The sequence below is a fragment of the Oryctolagus cuniculus genome, chromosome 7, assembly GCF_051225735.1.
Source record: "Oryctolagus cuniculus isolate XC-2025 breed Fujian yellow rabbit chromosome 7, ASM5122573v1, whole genome shotgun sequence".
NCBI classification, from domain to species: domain Eukaryota; kingdom Metazoa; phylum Chordata; class Mammalia; order Lagomorpha; family Leporidae; genus Oryctolagus; species Oryctolagus cuniculus.
In genome coordinates this window covers 149,756,622-149,771,033 of record NC_142873.1, presented here as the reverse complement: position 1 = coordinate 149,771,033, position 14,412 = coordinate 149,756,622, and the positions used below count along the sequence as shown (strand labels likewise).

The 14,412-nt window shown below is 58.0% G+C and overlaps 1 protein-coding gene across 1 annotated transcript; it reads right to left on the bottom strand.

Moving 5' to 3' along the window:
- Positions 1–926: 926 nt before the first annotated feature.
- LOC100339326 (chymotrypsin-like elastase family member 3B) lies at positions 927–6,881 on the bottom strand. The gene is made up of 8 exons (XM_051858211.3): positions 6,823–6,881; positions 5,527–5,612; positions 4,266–4,363; positions 4,008–4,136; positions 2,606–2,742; positions 2,263–2,405; positions 1,536–1,688; positions 927–1,003 (listed from the first exon to the last, which is right to left on the bottom strand). The coding sequence occupies exons 1-8, from the start codon at positions 6,860–6,862 to the stop codon at positions 971–973; spliced, it is 819 nt and encodes a 272-aa protein (XP_051714171.3). The 5' UTR covers positions 6,863–6,881; the 3' UTR covers positions 927–970.
- Between the last annotated feature and the right edge of the window lie 7,531 nt (positions 6,882–14,412).

The window sequence follows — 14,412 nt, the reverse complement described above, 5'->3', positions numbered from 1 at the left end:
GAGAGGAAGCCGCGGACCAGGACTGGAAGTGGTGCTCCTACCTGGCGGGCCTGTGCAGCAGCCACGGACTTCACAGCTGCACCCAACACTGGACTCAGAAGTTCAACTGTTAATTGCAGGAACATCAGAGCACACCGGTATCATCAGTGATTGACACATGTCCTTGCTGGGCCAGGATTTACTCTGGGGAGTTCAGGAGGAACAGGAGCTACAGGGACTGGGCTGTGTGTGTTTCTGCAGCATGCACAGCAGAGGGCGCCCTGACCTCCAGGACTGCTTGGTGGGCTCCGCCTGTGTGCAGCCCTGCACCTGTGTCCCTGTACCTGTGTGTGGCTCCTCGCCCAGCATTCAGGGTCTCCCTGGTTGTCCCTCTCCCCTTGGACCGCCAATCCCCAGCCTGTCATGGGCAGGCAGCCGGTCAGTGTTCACGGAAGTCCTGCGCCCTGCTCACTTCTCTCCAAGTGATGAACACTTCAGAGCAGGACCCACGTGCCCCTCTCTCTCAGCACCCCTCTCTGCTAAAAGGAAGGAATGATACTGAGTGAATGACCACGGCCCTCCTCCTCGGCAGCCAGTGGAAGTGGGCACCGCGATCCTCCCCACGGTCCCGTGAGCCTCCCGCGAGTGTGGCAGGTCAGCTGCTCTGTGGTCGACACCTGCATCGGAAACCTTTGCTTTGTAGGATTCTAACCTGGGTGCTCAATGGCTCTCAGGCTCCCTGGGATAGAGTCCACTTCCACAATGAAAGTGCTGGGTGCAAACCCCAGTCCCAGGCACCCCAAGGGGTCTCTTCACCCCATCACGACTCCTTCTCCCAGGGCCAGTGCAGTCCTGGTCCTCCCAGGAGAGGGGTTCTGGTCTCCTCTGTAAATCAGCTCTGATTTAGGAACCGGCCGGGGGAAAGTCACTGATGGACACAGATCCACTCGGGACTTGAGAGAGCTCTTTATTCTTTACACAGGACGTGGGGTCAGCACGGGCAATTGAGGCTGCTACAAATGGTCTGAAAAGACAGGGAGGGGACAGAACAGTGGAGTGAGGGTGACAGGTTCTGGAGTCACTGGAACTGGGGCAGCTCCCAGCCCCCACTCACTCTCTGTGTGGCCCTGGGGGAGTGACTTGCCCTCTCTAATGGGAGTGGTGATCCCAGCACTTATCCTGTGGGGTCCTGATTAAACCATAACCAAGGCTGCAGCCCAGTCCTGGTGCTCATCTACCCAGTCTATACGGTGCTCACTGCGGTCACCATGGACAACACTGACCCTCTCTGACCAGCTGTCCCCAGGTGACACTAAGGGGCTCAGCTTCCCCTGGCTCTCACAGCCTTCACCATTATTGTCATTTCCCGTCTCCCCCAGCAGGGGGCCACACAAGCAGAGCTCATCCCCCTGCCCTCTACAATGTCCCCAAGGCCCCGCCCCCAATGCCCTACTGGGACCCTGCAGCCCCTCCCAGGATCTGCCCCTCCTCCCTGTGCCCCAGCCCCTCTCAGGACAGCCCCCACCCTGCGGCCCTAAGAGGTACAGTGTTCTCACCTCAAAAATCCAGGGAATGAAGGCCGACACTCGGGTGAACACTGTGGGCTTCTGGAGGGTGTTGCATCCGCGGGAGGAGACAAAGCTGGCCACGCCATAGACTTTCCAAATTCCTTTTCCTATGCGGCAGACGAGGGGTCCCCCAGAGTCACCCTGCAGCAGTCAGAGGGGGCGGGGCTGAGCCGCGTCTGAGGGTCAGGAGTTGATCCTGAACTTGGGGACTGCAAACCACACCCTCAGTGTTGACCTCTGAGCCTCAGGGGCTCCTCTGAGCCGGGAGCAGGGTCTGTCCCACAGGAGCTGCTGGGGATGAGCTGGGACAGAGCTGACCTCAGCCCCACACCTGCAGAGAGGAAGCCCCGGGAGACGCCGGCTCCCACTGCCGGTGGCGCAGTCACTCATGGACGTGATGCTCACGCGCGCCTCTAATGCAAGAGCTCAGGGTCCCTTCAGAACACAGAGTGGGTGACTTGGGAGGTCCTGGTGCCAGTGCCCCATGCTGAGTGGTCACGGTCGCCAGAGCACCAGGAGGGAGGGCAGCTGCCCCAGGTCAGGTCAGCCCGGGTCGGGGCCAGGGTCAGGGCTGTCTGCACAGCGTTGAATTACCCCACGTCCTGCCTGCCCAGGGGCCACTAGAGGCAGCAGGAAAGACCCCTCCCCCACCTCCATGGAGACAGAAGAGGGACCCCTGGACCCTGCCCACCATGGACGGTGCAAGGGGACTCACGTTGCAGGCAGAGCTGTCCCCGCCGCCGGCGCACACCATGGTCTCCTTCACGGAGGAGCCCCACCAGTCCTTCTGGGAGCAGTGTGCGTAGTCCACCACGGGCAGCAGTGCCTGCTGGAGCTTGTTGGCCGTTTGCCCACCGGCTACGGGGACAGAGAGCAGAGAGGGGGTGCTTGGGTTAGGGCAGGGCCCCCAGGGCGGGGCATTGAGGCACCCAGCTCTCCTGCACAGGTGGGGACATCCCTCCCTCCACTACCACCATCCTCGAGCTCCGTGCCCCTCTGCACCCCTGGCCTTGGCCCCCAGCCCTGTCTTTCTGCCACTGTCCCCTGTCAGCACGTACTGATGAGACGACCCCAGCCGGTGACGTAGCATTCTGTGTCATGGGGCAGGATGTAGTCGCGGGGAGGGAGACAGGCGGGCTGGACTTCGGGTGTCACCTCAGCACTCTGCGACAGCTTGAGGAGGGCGATGTCATTGCTGTGGGAGGGAGGAGTCACAGGGAGCCTGGTCCTCAGAGCACAGACTCCTCCCCGGCCTGTGCTCCAGGTGTTCAGCTCTGGGGGCCCCAGCTGTGCCTTTGTGCCCCAGATCCCTGCGATGGTACAGCAGCCATCAGAGCACCCTGAACCCTTAGGCCCCCACCAGCCCTTGGCCTCCATCATTTTCCCTGTGTGCACCTGCGGTCCTCACACGGCAGGGGCATCTAACACCCTGGAGTCTTATGAGGCACTGCTCGGGTGGGCACACTGGGTAAGACTACGTCCCCATACAGTGCCTGGGTTCAGGTCCCATTCTAGCTTCCTGCTCATGTGCCCCCTGGAACGTAGGTGATGTTCAAGTCCCTGGATTCCTGCCTCTCACGGGGAGACCCAGGTAGAGTTCTAGGATCCTGACGTGGGCCCGGCCCAGGTCTGGTTCTGGCACACATTGCTGCCTTGCTAATAAATAAGTACAAAAGGCTTAAAGCCAACCATGTGTCCCGAAGCTTTCTGTGGTCTGTCTGAGGCCTGAAGTCTGACATTCTAACAGGGTCCCAGGGGAAGCTCCTGCCACTGCCTCTCAGACCACACCTTGGGCACCACGGCTCTGCTGCTGTCACTCGGGACATTTCACCTGGGTCTCCCTGGTCTCCCTATGTCCCCAGGAGCCCCGCCAGGACAGGCCGTGGTCCCCATCACGGTGGCCCCTCCCTCCTGCACTGTTCCCCAGGGTTCTGCCCCCTCCTGTGCTCCTCTCACAGAAGAGGCGGAGCCACCCGGACACAGGGCTGAGCACACAGGTGAGGCTGATCGAGGCCTCCCCGCCCGTCACCACCACTAGGAAGCCCTGCTGCAGGTCACCCTCTCACCCAGGGGAAACTGAAGCCCAGGCAGGGCCGTGACACCCAGGCCACTCAGGGAGTGACTGCCAGAGCCTGACTCTCCACCCAGTGCTCCTCCTTCATCCGAAAGGCCGGGACCCAGCTGTTCCGGATGGACCTGTGCTGACCACAGGAATCCTTGGACTTGCGGAAGGTGCCCGAGGGTTCCTGGGCTCCAGAGCCACAGAGCCCAGCAGCTGTGGGGGCTTCCTGCCTCTCCCTGGCCCTGCTGTCCCCTCTGCAGGGAGGGAGGTTGGTGCTGAAGGTCTCAGTGTGTGGGGGCTGGCCCTAGGTTGCTACGCTCCCCATTGTCCCTGGGAGTCCCTGGCGGTCACTGAGGGATGAGCACAGGAGCCCGGGCCCCGGCTGGGAGCTCACTCACCCGCAGCTGAGACAGCTGGAGTTCCATTGTGGGTGCACGTAGGTAGCAGCGACACTGATGACCTGCTCGGGTCCCTCCGTCACTGTCCGGTCGTGCTCGCCCAGCACCACCCTGTATTTCCGGGAGCTCCTGGCAGGGGAAGGAGGTCATCTGAGCATGGCTGCTTGCCTGTCCCAGCCACCTGCTGGCCTGGGCGGCCTGGGTCCCTCCGCACAGGGCAAAGACCAGGGCAGGCATGGGGACAGCAGGGAAACTCACGAGATGCAGTGGCCGGCAGTGAGAACCCAGTCAGGGTCGATGAGGCTCCCACCGCAGGTGAAGGACCAGCCCCCACTCACCTCGTACTCCAACAGGGCCTGGGGTGGGAGAGAAACCGTCTAGGATTCCTAGCCCCACAGTTAGGATAGCTGTCTAGGGCGTGCACTGCACAACTCAAGGAGCCCCATTCACACTCGAAGCCCTCTGAGTTGGCAGTGCACAACCTGCACAGGGCTGGCCGTGATCCCACCCCTCTTCCACTGGGTCACTGACTCTCCAGTCGCCCACCCCAGGGCCTGTGACCTCCGAGGACTCCAACGTCTGCCCTCTGGGGCCTCCCTGAGCCTCTGTTTCATGAGAGCCCCAAGACCCGCTGGCCTCTCTGACCCCCCGTTCTGCACCTCATCCCTGCAGGCCTCTCGGGTCCCCTGGGGCTCCACTCCCCCGAGTCCTCTCCTCCCGTCCCATCTTCTGCACAGGCAGGGTTTCCCAATCTCCCTGGAGAGCAGGTTGACAGCTATGGCCCCCGGCCCCGTGTGCCCATGGTCTGTGCTGGACGTAAGCGTTCACGCACGCAGGCCGTTCGCGCACACACGGACGGTCTCTGGCTGCTTTCCTGCTGTGATGGCGGGGCTGAGTCCCTGCTGGAGAAACCACGTAGCCCACAAGGCTGCAGCACCCGCTCTCTGTCCCTCACAGAACACGCCTGCTGACCCTGCGCACGGAACCTTCTGGGCTATGGAGCGGTTCTCTGTCTCTGCTGTCCACAGTGGGAACCACTGGCCCCAGGTGGCTCTAGAACACTTGGAATGTGGCTGGCACTGAAGGACTGAAAGTGCATTATTTGATTTGATTAATTTGCTTTTGCATATCCCCGTGTGGCTATGGCAGCTCTGCTCCACAGCACAGCAAGCTTTTGGCTCGGTGCCGCCTCCTCGGCCCTGGTGAGACTCCCCACTCCACCTGCTCCTGACCTTAGGGCCCTGTCCTGTGATCCGAGGCTCTGACAATCAGTGCCCAGCTCTGCCTGCCTCAATTCCTCTGCTCCTACACCAACCCCTTGAGAGAAGCCTTCCCTGGCCCCTGCAAACACCCTTGTGAGATTCGTAGATGGAACTGGAAAACAGCAGGTGAAGCCGACTGCCCAGCGCTCCCAGTTCTGGGCAGCTAAGAGGAGACAGGGAAGGGGGCCATGAGCCCAGGACCGGCGCCTGCAGTCAGCGCCCAGGGTGGGAGTCAGTACTGTTGGCGCTGCTCTCACCTGCCAGGGCCAGCTGTAGGGTTCTGCTTCCTCGCCATTGACCACGCGGCTGGAGGGGTTGTAGAAAGGTAGGGCAGAGCCCGAGGCTGGAGAGGAGAGGAGGGGCATCAGCGAGCCACGGGGCCCCAGCAGGAAGGAGGGCAGGCCCCACCCAGCTGTGCACAAACGGGCTGTGTGACCCCATGCAAGGCGCTTTCCCTCTCTGACCCTCAGTAGCCGCCTATGAACAGTGAGGTCTGGGGATTTTGTCACTAACTACGGTGCCTGGAGCCCCGTGAGCCCTCATGATGGTGGCTACGTCACAGCGCGAGTGAGCATTGCGTGCACACTTGGTGCTGTGGTTTTGGGGCCCCGTGAATCGCCCTCATCAGAACTGGTGTTGCCCGGCTTGCAGTTTGGCTCTGTGATCTGTGTCCACTCCAGTGCGGACCACCAGGGCCAGCAGTAGGACCAAGGACTTGCGTCCTGTGACCCTGTGGCTCCCAACTCAGCCCAGTGGGACCCTGGCTGTGGCAGGCATCTGGGGAGTGAACCGGAGGATAGGCGATACCTGTGGGTCCGTCTGCCCCCTGCACTTTGGAAATAAAATGCTAAGTAGCATAAGCACAGTTTTGGTTTTTTAGTTTTAAGAATGGAGGTTTTGAAGTAAGACTTCCTGGGTTCAAAGCACAGCCCAGCCCCTGGTTGTAGGATGCACTACGTTCCTTCTCTGAGGGTCAGTTTCTCCATCTGTGAAATGGGAACAAGAATAGCACTGACCTCATGGAGCTGGATGAGAACTGCATGGGGTCATAGGAGACGAAGGACTTAGCATTCTGCCTGGCATCCAGTAAGCACTCGGTAAATGTTAACTATCACCATGGCTGTCAGTCAGGGGAGGCTGCTCAGAGGAGGTGGCCCTGAGCTGCAGTGTAACAAGGCAGAGAGGCCAGGAAAGGCTGGGCGGGGACGTGTGAGTGGGGGATTGGAGGGGTCAGCAGAGGTTTGGAAATGCCACCCCACCCAGTCTAAGCACAGAGCCAGACTCTTCACCATGAGGCTGTGTTCACTGCCCCTACTGAGGACACCTGCCCCAGCCCTGGGTGCTGCTCCCAGTCCTCCTGAGCTGCTTCATCCCCTGCTCCGCTCCCCCCTCCTCCCCAGCACCAAGCTAAAGCCCCCACTGCTGTGCCCCAGGTGTGAGCTGAGACCCCTCCTGTGGGGGCAGGGTCTGGGACCACGGGCCCAGGGTGGGGAGCAGATCTCAGGGCTCCTGGCCCAGGCAGCGCAGGGCACAGACGCGGGCTGGGTTCTTACCAAGGGCCACCAGCAGGAGGGCGCTCAGCAGCCGGAGCATCGTGAGTGTGGGGAGAGAGGACGAGCGACAGAGCCCGCGTTCTAATATAGGGCGAGGCAGGCAGGGGGCTGGACTGGGCCCCTTCCCAGCACAGCTGGTGGGACACCAGGTCTCTCCCATGTCCAAGGCCACAGTCCCCAGCCCTGCAGATGGAGGAATCACAGCCAGTGGGAGAACGCCCTGTTCCCCGCCCCATGTGGCTGCACAGGTGGCACTGGGAGCCCAGTGATAACAGGGACCAGCATGGAAAGTTGGCATCAGCACGCGCCACTTCCTTCCGGAAAGGACTCAGGTGCTAGACCTCGCAGCCCCGGGCTCACGGCCGCTGTGCCGCCTCCGGCTCCGGGCCCTCGGGCACGGCTTCTCCTCATCTCAGCTTTCCCTCCCACAGTGGGAGCAACGTTGTCTCCACCTCCTGATGAGACCTTGCTGAGCACCTGCTCTCCACGGGTCAGGCTCTGCTCTGGGGGCTGCAGCCGGGCACCTACTGGGCCCCGACCTCCAGAAGTTGAGTCGAGTTGGGGAGTCCACAGCGAATCGATAGAAATTCCTGAACGCTGTGCCCGGCAGTAGGTCAGGTTCCACAGAGCAGACGAAGCAGCAGTGGCTGGCGGGAGTGGAGTGACTCACTCGGGGGAGGCAGAGACGGTGACACTGGACTGAGGGGCAGTGCGTGGCTGTGCACTCAAGGGAATGTGCACAGCGGTGAAGGTGCCATGTGCAACACCCCAAGCCCATCCGGGGGCGCCTGGGCCCGAGTCCGCTCTCTGTTCTGGGTCCAGCTCCCTGCTGGTGTGTGCCTTAGGAGACAGGACGCGATGGCTCAGGTCCTGGGTCCTGGCTCAGTGCCAGCCGTTGTGAGTATTTCTTGCATGAACCAGTCAAGAGAAGCGCTCCTTCTCTCTCTGCCCCTCAAAATCAAACTAAAACTCTGAAGAAGATTTACGTGCACTTGCGTTCTGGTGTACACCGTGGGCGAAGCTGTGGCCTATGATGTCAGCAACCTGGATGAGTACTGATTTGAGCCCCAGCTGCTGTCTTCCAATCAAGTTCCCTGTTAACGCACCTGGCGAGGCAGCAGAAGGTGGTTTAAGTGCCTGGGTGCCTGCACCCCCATGGGAGACCAGGGTGGGTTTCCCGACTCTGGATTTCAGCCTGACCCAGCCTCAGCCATTGTGGCCATTTGGGGAATCAACCAGTGGGTGGAAGATCTCTCTCTCTCTACTTCTTTTTTTTTTCCCTCTCTCTCCCTCTCTGACTCCTTCTCCCTCCCTCTCTTTTCTTCCTTTCAAACATATAAATAGATCTTTTTTTTATTTGAAAGTCTGAGTTATACAGAATGAGAAGGAGAGGCAGAGAGAAAGAGAGAGAGAGAGAGAAGTCTTCCATCTGCTGGTTCACTCCCCAGATGGCTGCAATGGCTGGAGCTGCGCTGATCCGAAGCCAGGAGCCAGGAGCTTTTTCTAGGTCTCCCACCTGGGTGCAGGTGCCCAAGGACTTGGGCCATCCTCCACTGCTTTCCTAGGTCACAGCAGAGAGCTGGATTGGAAGTGGAGCTTCCGGGACTCAAACTGGCGCCCATATGGGATTGCGGTGCTGCATGTGGCAGCTTTGCCCGCTATGCCACAGCACCAGCCTCCTAAATAGTTCTTTTATAACCTTTTTATTTATTTATTTTTTACTTCAAAGGCAGAGTGACAGAGATGGAGAAATGCTCCATGGGCTGGGTCCCTCCAAAACTGGCTGCGTCACCCAGGGCTGGTCCAGGCGCTCACAGGGTTTATCGGCGGCAGCGCACTCGCCCCATGGACGCTGTGCTCTGCGGGATCTGCTTGGCAGGTGTTTTAGGAAGTGCCCTTGGGAACCCGAGTGCTCCCAGCAGCCACTGCACAGCGGCCTTCCTGGACCGTGGCGCTGCACCACAGTGCTGGCTCTCTTTTATCTATTTCAAAATATTCATTGAATAATTGTTAGCCACAGCTGCCCTAGGTGCTAGAGGACATTAGAAGTTTTTCCTCCCCCCTCCCCAGCTTCTTCACTGTACACACCATTAACCTTCCTCTCGCCTCTCAACCCTTCCCAGCCTCTTGTGCCCAATTCTCCACTCTGCTTCCATAAAATCAGCTATTCCGTGTGAAGGGAGAATGTGCAGTTTGTCTGTGTGTGTCTGGCTTATTTCCCTTCACATCGTGACTTCCAGGGGCACCTGTGTGGCTGCACAGTGTAGCACACTCGGGCAGACTCTCCTGAAGGCCTGGGAGCACCCACAGGATGACGGCGGCCCAGGAGAGAGCACGGCAGTGCTGACTCAGCGCTTCATGTCTCTTGGCCTCCTCTCCTCAGTCCCAGGCCCCTTGCCCTCTCTGTGGTATCCGCCTCCAATCTGGGAGTCCAGACCCAAACCCACAGCGAAGGAGCAGCTGAGCCAGAGAAGCTGAGCAACCTGGGGCTGTTGACCAGAGAGACCAACCTTTCTGGTTCTTTCTGTTCAGCTAAGTGGGTCCTGCCTCCCTTGATGCCCCCCGGGTTGGGGTGATCTCTTTCTCACTCTGTCCCTCTCTCTGTGTCTTCTGGATGTCAAAGAAATAAATAAGCAGATCTTAAAATGAAGGCAGCAGTGGCATGCAGTAGAAAGGGTCCTGGGCTGACTTTGGAGTTGCAGGTTCTGGTTTCATCTGTGCCTCTGAACAACTCTGCATCCCCGAGCAAGCCACAGCCCTGCACTGGGCCACACGGCCAGTCTCTAGCAGCTTTCCAAGTGCCAGAATTCAACTGAATCCTTTTCATTTCTTCAGCCCACACATGCACTGAGCATCCTTTAGGCCCCTCTATTTTCGTGTCTGGTTTCCCCACCAGCAGCCCTGGAGGCCCTGGAGGGGAGGGGCTGTCGCCTCATCCCTGTCTCCCAGGACCCAGCACAGCCCTGGCACATCATGGGCCCAGTGAATGAAGCCCGAGGGATTGGGGGTCTGTAGTTGAGGGTCCTGCTCTGGAGTCTGGCATCGCCCCAGGACTGAAGGATCAGCGGCTCAGAGGCCTCAGCCTCCTGCCCCAGAGACCCCGTCCAAGCCTGGCCACAGCCCTGACCACTGACCACCAGGAGTAGACCCGAAGGCAGGAGGCCTCCCTGGACCTTGGCCCGGGGCCAGGCCTCTCCTAGATATTCACTGAGATCTTGGACCAAGAGGCTGAAGCCCACCCCTCTTGCCCAGTGAGACAGAGCTCAGCTGCCTAGCAACCAGGGCCTCCTCTGCCCCCTAAAAACACCAGGGACAGGTTCACAAGTGCCAAGCAACCTGCTGGGGCCGGGAGGCCAGCTGGGGCCGGGCAACCTGGGCTGTTCCCATCTCTGCTTCTGCAAGGCTGGTAATGGGTGGGCTCCTTTCTCCAGGTCCTGCTTCTGCAAGGCTGGGTAGTGGGGGGCTCCCTTCTCCAGGTCCTGCCTCTGCAAGGCTGGGTAGTGGGGGGCTCCCTTCTCCAGGTCCTGGCCTCTGCTGCTTCCTCCCATTCCATAATTAGGCTTTCTGTGAGGCTTAAAACAAGAAGGTCTCATACGAATTCCCTCTCCCAGCACATTCAAGGACATCAGAAGCTAGCTCAGCTTCCAGACACAGTCCAAGCTGCCTAAACCCCTGCAGCTCCTCTCCCTCCTTTCCTGGGAACAGCATCTCCGATCTCTGTCTGTCTTTGCTGTGCATGTTCATCCTAAACTTCTCAGGGCCGGCACACAGCACAGCGATGACTTGCATGCACGGAAATGTCAGAGGTATTATGGCTTGATGCGGGGTGCATCATCTAGCATTTGCTTTCTTCCAGTCCATATTGACAGGCGGAGTTCAAGTCAGTTGCGTCATCATCACAATTCAGATTGTATAATACAAACATACCATGATTCATTAATTCTATGATAGACATTTATGATCCTCGTTGTGTTTGGTTAATTCAAGCAGCACAGAGATCTGTCTACGTCACACCATGAAGGAAGTGAAGAGGACTGCTAAGGGAGATGACCTCACTGACCAGTGGTGTTCATTCCCCGTGATGCCCATGTTCTAACCCTGGGTTGGGCTGAACAACTTGACAGTGGGAGAGAGCAATCACTGGCCCTCACTGCTCAGTGTTTTCTCTGGCTCAAGTCCTTTGCCAAGTGCTTACTCTGCTTGAATTTTCATAAGAGCCCTGTGAGGGAGGGATTGGTGTTACTACAGCTTAAGAAACTGAGGCTGGAGGCTGGTGCTGTGGCGTAGCGAGTAAAGCCGCCGCCTGCATATGGGTGCCAGTTCCAGTCCCGGCTGCTCCACTTCTGATCCAGCTCTCTGCTATGGCTTGGGAAAGCAGTAGAAGGTGGCCCAAGTCCTTGGGTCCTTGTACCTACATGGAAGACCCAGAAGAAGCTCCTGGCTCCTGGCTTTGGATCAGCGCAGCTCAGACAGTTGTGGCCGTCTGACAACCTCTGGCAGATGCTATTGGAGCCCACTGGGGAGTGAACCAGCAGATGGAGGACCTCTCTCTCTCTCTCTCTCTCTCTCTGCCTCTCTTTCTTTGTGTAACTCAGACTTTCAAATAAATAAGTAAATATTAAAAAAAAAAGAAACTGAGGCTAGGGGCCAGCGCTGTGGTGCAGCAGGTTAAAGCCCTGGCCTGAAGCACTGGCATCCCACATGGGCGCTGGTTCTGGCCCCAGCTGCTCCTTTTTGGATCCAGCTCTCTGCTATGGCCTGGGAAAGCAGTAGAAGGTGGTGCAAGTCCTTGGGCCCCTGCACTCACATTGGAGATCCGGAAGAAGCTCCTGGCTCCTGGCTTTGGATCAACGCATCTCCGTCTGTTGCAACCATCTAGGGGGTAAATCAGCGTACAGAAGACCTCTCTCTCTCTGTCTCTCTCTCTCTCTCTGTCTCTCTCTCTGTCTCCCTCTCTCTAACTCTCTTTCAAATAAATAAAATAAATCTAAAAAAAAAAAAAAAAAAGAAACTGAGGCTAGGTTAGATAGCCTTCCGAGGCCACATGAGTCTGGTTGAGCCGGAATTCAGACAAAACCAGAGTCAGGCTCCCCTGGCCGTAATTCACCTGGCGCCTTGGGCTGCAACAGCATCCGTCAGAGGTTTTGGGAGCAAACGGCAGGAAGAACCGATTCCAACGAGGGCTTGCTGCAGGTAGTGCCAGTCCTAACGGGCTGAGAAATACTGAGAGCTGCAGCAGGTACAGGAGAGGCATCGGGAGGAGAGGCACGGAGGCTGGCAGGTGCAGCTTTCTCGCCTGCTTCACTCACTGGCCCCTTCATCCCTCCTGCCACGGGACTTCCTGGCATTTCTGTTTTCAACTGTCCCTGCCCCCACTCTGTCTGCTGGCCACCTTTTTTTCACATTGCCTCTCTTTTTACAGAATTTGTTTTCATGTGTCCAAAGCCCAGAGTTTTATCCTGGTCTCCCACGTGGATGTCAGGGGTCCAACAACTTGAGCCGCCATCCACAGCCTCCCATGCACACTGACAATGAGTCATCTGGTGGCAGAGGAGCCAGGACTTGAACCAGGCACCAGTACTGGGCAGGATATCGTAAGCTGGCATCTTAACCAGTGTGCCAAATGCCTGCTCTGCCTTCTTACGTCGGGCTCTCTCCTCTCGCTTTCTTTCACTCATCCTTCTTCAGTTGTTCATTATCCTATCACTTATTCATCAACTGATCATTCCACATATCTACTAATTTATCATCCATTTGTTTAACATGAACCAGGCTCCATCTCTGTGCCAGGGCACTGGAGCCCGAGAGAGGCAATGGCTAGAATTGGCAGTGAGTGCATCCACCACACTCAACCGACCCCTAGGAACCGTCGCTGACACCTGTCTGCCCAGTCTGAGAAAGCCTGCAGAGTTACAGAAAGAAAGGGAGAGACAGAGAGTGAGGTCTTCCATCCACTGGCCGATCTGAAGCCAGGAGTCAGGAGCTTCTTCCAGGTCTCCCACACAGGTGCCTGGACCCAAGCACCTGGGCCATCTTCTCCTGCTTTCCCAGGCCATAGCAGAGAGCTAGATCAGAAGTGAAGCTGCCGGGACTTGAACCAGCACCCATATGGGATGCTGGCACTGCAGGTGGTGGCTTTACCCACTGTGCCACAGTGCCAGCCCTGGGAATATTTATTTTTAAATCATTTTACTCTACATATACCATAGCAGCATTTAAGGTGGCAGAAGAGCCCCCAAGTTAAAGACCAGTGATGTGAGGAAAACCTGCGAAGGTTGTTGTGACTTGGGGAGAGCAGTCCCGCGGGAACACGGGGCAGCTGCAGCCACCCACCTAAGCGCACGGTCCGGGAGTGGGCGCGGGGAAGGCCACTGCGCAGTGGCTGCTGGGAGCACTCGGGTTCCCAAGGGCGCTTCCTAAAACACCTGCCAAGCAGATCCCGCACGATACAGCGTCCGTGGGGCGAGTGCGCTGCCGCCGATAAACCCTGTGAGCGCCTGGACCAGCCCTGGGTGACGCAGCAGGTTTTGGAGGGACCCAGCCCATGGAGAATTTCTCCATCTCTGTCACTCTGCCTTTGAAGTAAAAAAAATGCTTATGAAAGAACTATTTAGGAGGCCGGGGCTGTGGCATAGCGAGCTAAACTGCCACCTGCAGTGCTGGCATCCCATATGGGCACCAGTTCGAGTCGTAGCTGTTCTACTTCGAATCCAGCTCTCTGCTATGCCCTGAGAAGGCAGTGGAGGATGGCTCAAGTCCTTGGGCCCTGTACCCACCCGGGAGACCTAGAAGAAGCTCCTGGCTCCTGGCTTCGGATCACCATAGCTCCAGCCATTGTGACCAACTGGGGAGTGAACCAGCAGATGGAAGATCTCTCCCACGCGCACGCGCTCTCTCTTTCTCTCTGCCTCTCCTTCTCATTCTGTATAACTCAGACTTTCAAATAAAAAAAGATCTATTTATATGTTTGAAAGGAAGAAAAGAGAGGGAGGGAGAAGGAGTCAGAGAGGGAGAGAGAGGGAAAAAAAAGGAAGTAGAGAGAGAGAGATCTTCCACCTACTGGTTGATTCCCCAAATGGCCACAATGGCTGAGGCTGGGTCAGGCTGAAATCCAGAGTCGGGAAACCCACCCTGGTCTCCCATGGGGGTGCAGGCACCCAGGCACTTACACCACCTTCTGCTGCCTCGCCAGGTGCGTTAACAGGGAACTTGATTGGAAGACAGCAGCTGGGGCTCAAATCAGTACTCATCCAGGTTGCTGACATCATAGGCCACAGCTTCGCCCACGGTGTACACCAGAACGCAAGTGCACGTAAATCTTCTTCAGAGTTTTAGTTTGATTTTGAGGGGCAGAGAGAGAAGGAGCGCTTCCCTTGACTGGTTCATACGAGAAATACTCACAACGGCTGGCACTGAGCCAGGACCCAGGACCTGTCTCCTGTCTCTCGCGTCCTGTCTCCTAAGGCACACACCAGCAGGGAGCTGGACCCAGAACAGAGAGCGGGCTCGGGCCCAGGTGCCCCCGGATGGGTCGGGGAGGGGGGTTGCACGTGGCACCTTCACCGCTGTGCACATTCCCTTGAGTGCACA